This window comes from Cynoglossus semilaevis, chromosome 16, assembly GCF_000523025.1.
Source record: "Cynoglossus semilaevis isolate Cse_v1.0 chromosome 16, Cse_v1.0, whole genome shotgun sequence".
NCBI classification, from domain to species: Eukaryota; Metazoa; Chordata; class Actinopteri; order Pleuronectiformes; family Cynoglossidae; genus Cynoglossus; species Cynoglossus semilaevis.
Window position 1 is genome coordinate 11,449,760 of NC_024322.1, and position 8,048 is coordinate 11,457,807.

At 39.3% G+C, this 8,048-nt stretch overlaps 1 protein-coding gene across 5 annotated transcripts; it reads left to right on the forward strand.

Annotated features, from left to right (window-relative positions):
• Positions 1 to 7,886, forward strand: LOC103392100 (Golgi reassembly-stacking protein 2). Of its 5 annotated transcripts, none has more exons than XM_008328634.3 (11): positions 1 to 106; positions 1,734 to 1,959; positions 3,546 to 3,626; positions 3,896 to 4,099; positions 4,482 to 4,568; positions 4,655 to 4,785; positions 5,522 to 5,654; positions 6,190 to 6,319; positions 6,454 to 6,537; positions 6,634 to 6,738; positions 6,823 to 7,886. In XM_008328634.3, the coding sequence occupies exons 2-11, from the start codon at positions 1,897 to 1,899 to the stop codon at positions 7,044 to 7,046; spliced, it is 1,242 nt and encodes a 413-aa protein (XP_008326856.1). In that variant the 5' UTR covers positions 1 to 106; positions 1,734 to 1,896; the 3' UTR covers positions 7,047 to 7,886. The 5 variants fall into 5 exon arrangements, with proteins under 5 accessions (XP_008326856.1, XP_008326857.1, XP_024919771.1 ...); XM_008328635.3 differs by having other exon boundaries at positions 6,937 to 7,886; XM_025064003.1 differs by having other exon boundaries at positions 6,655 to 6,738.
• Positions 7,887 to 8,048: the final 162 nt, after the last annotated feature.

Genomic DNA, 8,048 nt, shown 5'->3' on the forward strand with positions numbered 1-8,048 from the left:
TCCTGATAACCGACGTCAGGGCACATGTGCGCAGGCACTTTAAGGACAGCTCTAGGGTCTTCTTCGTAAAATTGTAAGTGGAGAAGATGCCTGTGTTTGTTTTCAGGTAAGCTACAGCCAAACTATATAAAAGTTTGACATACATATGTTTATATGGCACACAAGTTTTAGAAATATTGTGTGGGAGACTATGTCCGCCAAGGTGTGAACACGTAGTGTGAATGTTTAGTTTCACATAGTGAAGTTAGCGGTTGACCAGGGTCACGGTAATGATGCCTGTGTCTTAATGTTGTTAGACGTGGAATCAATTTTAAAAACTAAAACTTGTGTTAAGTGTACAACAAACAACTAAAAAATATATACAGTACGATACTTTTAATTAATTAATTCGATAGCAGAATGTCTTTGCAGTACAAACATCAGTAAAGTACACGGTATTGTCTGTATGGACACCTTTGTATATTTTTGTTTTTGTAATATGGTCAATCTTTTTTCACATTGTGCTATTTTACTATTTATTTTATAGTTACATTTAGCTGTACACCTGCAATATACATTCTATTCTATGTCTTATCATCCAAGTACGTCACGCTAATGTTGAATCCAGTCTATTTGATGAGAGTGTATTGAAGCCTGAAACATTAGCGTAGCCTGCAGAGACAAGGCTGCCAGGATAAGAGATGATTAATGAGTGGCGTCACACTGATGAGATGTCGGATAAGAACAGCTGCACGGCAGAGATATTCAATTCCATGTATATTATTGTACTGCTGTGGCCCAGGGTGAAATCCTTTATTATGATGATTGGATCACAGCAAGAGATTTTATTTTCACACATCTCTGGCCTGAATATCTTGTAAAGTGGCCTCAGCACCAGTCAAAGTCAACACGGATGTCAATGAAATATGAGCAAAAATTTGATATAGTAAAATGATGTGGGTGTCAAAATATTTCTTTTTTTTTATAGGTTGAGTATAGTTGTCAGTGTGTGATTGATTTTATTATTTGTAGTAAGACTTATTTGTTAGCGATGTATTGATATTTATAATAACTAATAATGTGAAGTTGTTAAATTTTTAAGAAGTAATTTGCAATGGGTTCTAAGAACCATAACAAACCATAAAGGGTATTTTCTTTTTTTTTAAAAACTCTGCACTTTAAGCTTTTGGAGCCTTGACTAAAGAGACAGTAACAATGTACATTGATGAAAATATTTACTTTACTATGAACTGAAAACTTCAGCACCAACCATTTGGGCCTGTTCCTGAAAATGTCATCCATGAGTTTTTATTTCAGTGTATAAAAACATGGTAGGGTTTGTGATGCTGCAAACTACAAATGATCTGTCATGTAACACTATGATGTAACTCCAGGCAAGTAACCCATATGAAGTACAGTACATTAATACATTGTGTGGGTGGGTGTAGACGGAAACGTTTTACTTCCTGTGGGATTTCTGTCCGTTTTCTCAAACCTGGGGTTTGAGGATGTATTCATCAAATAGATATTTGGAAAGACAGATGAAGGTCACATCAATCAATCAATCAATGGATGGATGGATGTCAGGATGGGTGGATGTTGGATGGGTCGATGTTGTATCGGTTGATGTTGGATGGATGAACGTCCCTAGCATTTATCCTTAGGCTAACTGTGATCACCGTATAACTTAATGTCGGTAATTGGAAATGGAAATGTAAACAGACTCTGTCAGCACTGGATCATTGTGTCACCAGTTCAGAGAGGAAGGAAGCGCAGACTGCAGCGCTGCACCACAGCGGAAGTGCCGGGAACCACACACGGTCGAAAACACGGGGCTGTGTCAGGGACGTGATCTGGAGCAGATCCGCCTGCGGTGAACGCGGACACGGCCAGTGAATCCCGAACATTCCCGCAGACATGGGGGGCTCTTCGAGCGTCCAGATACCCGGAGGAGGAACCGAGGGATTCCACGTCCTCAGGGTGAGAAGAATCTCTTCTATATTTCTCTAATAGTAAACAGAATCTCCCTGGATGACGTCCTTTTAGCCAGGCTTGTAATACCATACACATATCTAATAGAACTGAGAGGCTATTGGTCATCCATTCTTCTACCGCCGATCCTTCTCGGTAAACGGCATGGGCTTGTGCCAGTCCCCGCTGACAGCTGCTGAAAGGCGGAGGCGGACCGGACAGGTCACCGCTCCACTGCGGAGCTTAATATGGACACACGACTGACCTGATACACTCGATTTTTACGGAGACGATAATGGGACATTATTTATATACATTTGTATTTAAAACTTTACTGTAAAGAGAAAAAAAGTTCAATATTTGCGAGAAAAAGAAAAGGTCTGAAAAAACATACTCTTTGCATTAGAATAAAACTGTACAAATTTAAAAATGTTGATGTTAAGTAAAATACTGAGACAAATTACACTACTTACTTTGTACAATTTAATATTTTTCTCGTTTTTGATTTTATTGATAGCATTGTCAGAATTGAATTAAAAAAACACCTTTAGACATTTTGGTAAATATATTTATTTTTAAAAATAGCATGTTGTTTGCCCTCTCCTGTAGGGGCTGCTGTAAACACAGTTTGTCCTGTAAATGAGTTGATACATTGTACAACTTTTTTGTAAATGTAATTTTGAAACTTACATAAAAAGCTTAATGAAACCTGTATCTGAGGTTTGGTGGTTCATGTGTTTATGTCACTGCGCAGATGTGGTCAAACCTATGGTCACCACTCTTTAAAAGAGGGTGAGGTTGGCACTGCAGAAGGAAGGGAACGTGTCTTGTTTTTTTAGATCTACTGGTTTCCCTCACCAGAGCCCACGCCTCTTCTTGAAAGTCATGGAGTGGTGACACAGGTTGTTCAACATTTTAAACTGAAGCTGTCTACAGGAACAGTCTGCCTCCCACTGTTCAAACACATCACAGTGTTGTCTGTCAACCCCAAACACGTGGAACTCTGCTGTTGGTGGAGAGGCTCAAAAAACTACGCCTGTTGATCTTGACAACTTTATACATTGTTCTGAGTATTTATTGGACTCAAATGTGTACTACTTTTAAAATCTTAATCATCAATTAAAAATATCTGGCAAAACATGTGCATTTTCAAGGTTTTGGCTAAAAAACTAAACTTTCTATAAGGGCTGTCAATAGGTAAATTTCTAATCTGATTAATCACAGGGTATCATCATTATCATTTTAAACATGATTAATTAGGATAACTCAACATTTCTTTATACTGTAGGACAAAACAATTCTGTTTATTCTGTGTGATTTGTTTGTTTTTTATTTCTGACTAATCCAAACAATGGGATTATTAAAATACAAATGAAATGTCCAGAAATCAAATCAACTTTACAGCTGGTCTTACACAAGTGGTCGTCCCACCTGAGGTTGAAACCCTCCGAAACCCTTCCAGCACCGATGTGTGTGTGTGTGTGTGTTTGTGTGTGTTACATCCATTAAACATTATAGCTGTCATTTATCATTAATAATTTGACTGATGCGTTGACTGCCCTGATAAAACTGACGGGTGTTTCTTCTGCCTCCAGGTGCAGGACAACTCTCCTGGTCACCGTGCAGGACTGGAGCCATTCTTTGATTTCATCATTTCTATATGTGACACAAGACTGGTACGTGTGTTTTTTCCACTGTACCACCGCATTGAACCTAATTCAAATCACCTGTGTTTGTGTCGAGAAAATGGAAAAACAGATAACAGAGGGATATATATATATATATTCATATTTACTTCATTCATATATTCATTTCATTGTTGTTTTATTTAACAAAGTAAACTAAGTCAAAGTTAGATATCAGAATTGCTAATCAACTGCTAATCAATTATTTGAAGTGCCTGGATAGATTTTTTTATTATTATTTATGTTTCCATCACTGGTAGAACAAAGACAATGACACCTTAAAAGAGCTACTGAAGATAAATGTGGAGAAGCCCGTGAGGTTGCTGCTGTACAACAGTAAGACCATGGCAGTGAGGGAGGCGACGGTGACACCCAGCAACATGTGGGGAGGACAGGGGCTGCTGGGAGTCAGTATTCGCTTCTGCAGTTTCGAAGGAGCCAATGAAAACGTCTGGCACGTCCTGGTGAGTGTGGGAAATTAACGAGAGTGATGACTGATCTGCACTTGTTCACCTGAAAATGTGAGTCAAAATCACTTAGCAAATCATTCACACTTGTTGGCCACTTCATTAGGTACAGGCTCTGACACAAGATAATTACAGTATGTTTTACCTGTTGTTCCTGGTAGTCGTGCCGTTCCCACAGCTGATACAGCCACCAAGTGAAACTTGTGGGAAAAGTCCCAAGATCCAGCTCATGTAGACTAGTGGTGATTGGATTTGTTAGAATTTAAAATCTACAGTTCTGAAGACATCAGCTTTGCCTAACAGAATGAAAGTATACATTAAGGTTTTGTGTTTTGCTCTGATCTGAGTCAAATCACTGTCATAAATTTCTCGAGTACAGGAGGTTGAACCTAACTCTCCTGCAGAGCTGTCTGGTCTCAGGCCCTTCACCGACTACATCATCGGAGCAGACTCTGTCATGAACGAGGTAGCCGCTCTCCATGTTGATCATACTAATGTTTGTATGAAGATGGCGACCAGTTACAGTCCCTCGTCTCTCTGCTGTCTGAACAGAGCGATAACCTGTTCTCTCTGGTTGAATCCTACGACGGGAAGGAGCTGAAACTCTACGTCTACAGCACTGACACGGACAACTGTCGTGAAGTCATCATCACCCCGAACTCAGAGTGGGGAGGAGAGGGCAGGTACGAGAGTCTGTGATGTTTGTGTTTGGAGAAAAAAATGGAAGTTTTGTTACAATGAAACTATTGTGAAGACAAAAACACTGGTCTGCAGGTGATTGTAGTCATCTTCAATTTAGCTGGTAAAGAAAAGATGACCAAGTGGTTGATTTTTTTCATTTATTCTTTCATTCACTGCTGCCACAGTTGTTTCTCATTAGGACCACATCAGTGTTTGATTTAACATAAATACAAAGTACAGTGTAAACAACCAATATACATCTTTTTTTCAAAATAATGAAATTACCCTAAGGTTAAATTTTCTAATTATAATTGACACCTTGACATCTGGCCAAGTGTTAGCAGGGTGGAGTTTAAGGCCCGTGGAAGTAACCATTCAAACTCACAGACTGTAGAAAACTCCATCTATCCATCCATCCATTTTCATCCGCTTATCCGTTACCGGGTCGCGGGGGCAGCAGTCGCCACCCAAATCACATTGCACCGTACCAACCCCCCAAACCTTCCTGCGGATGGTGAGATGGTGAAGGTATTAATCGCCCTAACTGGGATTCGAACTTGCCCAGGAGGTGAACCCTGGGGTTCCACACCAATGACAGAGACTTTGCCTCTGGGCCAAAGCACCACTTGTAGAAAACTCACGTATGAATATTGCAAATGTATGGATGTAGTGAGAAGAACACACAGAGGAGGTTGGTGTGCCATTTGACTCCACACAGTAACTGTCATCTCCCTTCAGTCTAGGCTGTGGTATTGGCTATGGCTACCTGCACAGGATTCCTACTTTGCCATATGAAGAGGGCAAGAGGCTCAGTTTACCTCTACAGACTCCCAGTGAACTTCCTGCTTCACCTCAGGATGGATTCACAGAGGTGAAGATTTCACTTTGTATCAGGATTTATTTTTTAGGTTCTGCCAAAGTTAACGCAAATTTCTACAAACAAAGCAATTTTGGGGGTTAATTTTGTAATATTTTGGTAACATTTTGGCAAGTTAGCTAGTATAGGCTAGTGGAGTCTTTTTTCTTTGTTTTTTACTGTCTAGATCAAAGAAAGTCATCCATTGAACAAATCTAATGAATTATTTTCCATATTTGCTTTTTGATATTTCTATGATAAGATATGATGCCTACAACATGATGTGATATTAGGCAAGAACTGAACAGTGAAAAATGAACAAGGCTACTGCCAAACATGGTACGACATTTATATAAAAAAGGGGAAAACCCTCCTCCATACTCCATCATACTACAATACTATTTATTTTTGAAGTAAAAGGGGTTTCGGGTTTTACTATTTAACTATGGATTACCATGTGATTAGTAAGATTATGTATTTTAATCAATTGGGTGCTCTAGTCTGAATATATTTTCATCATTCACCAAAGCTGAGTGTTTTCTGTCTGCAGGTTCATCTCTCTGCTGTCGTTCCAACTGTACCAGTAGCTCTGTCGTCGTCTTCAGCCCCCAGATCACAGCAGTCTCCCCCCAAACTGTCTGTCATCTCTAACCCAACAGCTGTCGTCAGTCATCACACAGGTAAGTGGAAATATCTACAACCTGAATACCTAACTAATAACTTTGTTACATTTTTAACCATTGTTACTAGTTCTGAAGTTGGTACATCCTTTTTCTTTTTTTTATACCTTCAATACCAAAATAATTGGTTCCAGGTCAGCAAACAGTTCCACCCTTCTTCCACGTTTCATCCACACAAAGTGTTCCTGTGTCTGTGAATCCTGCTCTAACAGTCCCAGGTGAGGGTGTGTTACTTACAGCCTGACACTCCAGTCATTATTGCCCTGTAGCTAACCCAGCAGCTCTGCTAACATCACATGTCAATGTTTGAACAGCCTCAGTGCCTACACCTGCAGGTCTTCAACGTTTGCCAAACTTCAACGCCTCTGGGCCAAACTCAAGCCAAACATTTCCAGGCAAAGTAGGATTCCAACATCCAGGTATTTTACAAAAAAAAAACATTAAGATCTAGATCAAATTATTTTGGTGTTGGAGACTGATGTCTCGTGTGATATTCCCCGCAGGTCATCCGATGGTTCCTTCTCTCAACCTCCCTAATATGATCACTGGTGTCACTCTGCCTCCTACCAACTATGCTCATCAACCTATGGTTACTAACACTGTTTTTGCTTCCACAGCCATTTCCACTGTCCAACAGAGCAGAGCACTTACCAGAACCTCAGCCCCATCATCGGTGTCCTCCTCTGAATCAGTTAATATCCCAATGACGGCGGAAACATCCCAGTAACTCAAAAAGTTTTTTTTTGTTTTTTAAAGACGCTATTGTCGCTCATTTTTAATGGACCACAAAAAGTGTTTGGTGGTTTCTTGTTCATCTTCAGGGATGCTGTCCTGTATTTGTATTTTGTCTTTGCCTGTCTTTTGTAAGCGGTCCCAACATTTCTAGACAGAGGTCGGCTGGCCCGTTAAACACAGACCAAGGCATAGGGACAGGATCAGGATATTATAAAATATTTTCATTATAAAATCAAATGTATTGTGTTGAAATTTCAAATTTGTTATTTATTTAATAGACCATCAGGTGTTTTGACACAGGCTTTTTACGTGCATTTCTTAAGTCCACTGAGTCAAGCTACTGCTGAAAGGTTAATGTATTTTATATTTTGTGGTAAAACAGTGACCAATTTACAGGATTAGTGTCAAGACCACATGACTTTGACATGGACTTCAACATTTTTGTTAAATTTCTATGGTCAGCTTCTTTGAGGAGTCTATCAGCAGCACAAGGTAACAATTAGCTTCTGTATTATTTATAGATTTTTGCACCAAAGCTCCAGTTTTTAGATGCTGAGATTATAATACTTTGACATTACACCATCCACACAGAGTAATGTTAGTCACTGAATTTAAATTAACAGGACAAAAGGCCATGCAGTTTGTCAAAGGCAAACATTTTCTGAAGCTTTTACTGAAATATAATTATTGAAGTCTTTTTAAGAGTGTTATATGGGGAAACAAGGTTGAAGTGCTTCTGCATTTGTCTTTAAGGGTTAAATTATTTTCTTTTTTTTACATGCCAGTGAGAAATTTAAAGTAAAAGGTGTGTTGGTGATATGACAGATTTCACTTTGTACAAGTAAGTGTCATTAAAACAATGTATCTTTTCTACTTCAGTTTTAATATTTTTTCCCACGGCTTCCACTGGAGGAAAATGCCCAATACTGTTCGGAACTGCAGGAGAAACCCACAGGATGTTGGTATAATACAACAAACTGCAAGTGTTCAGAGG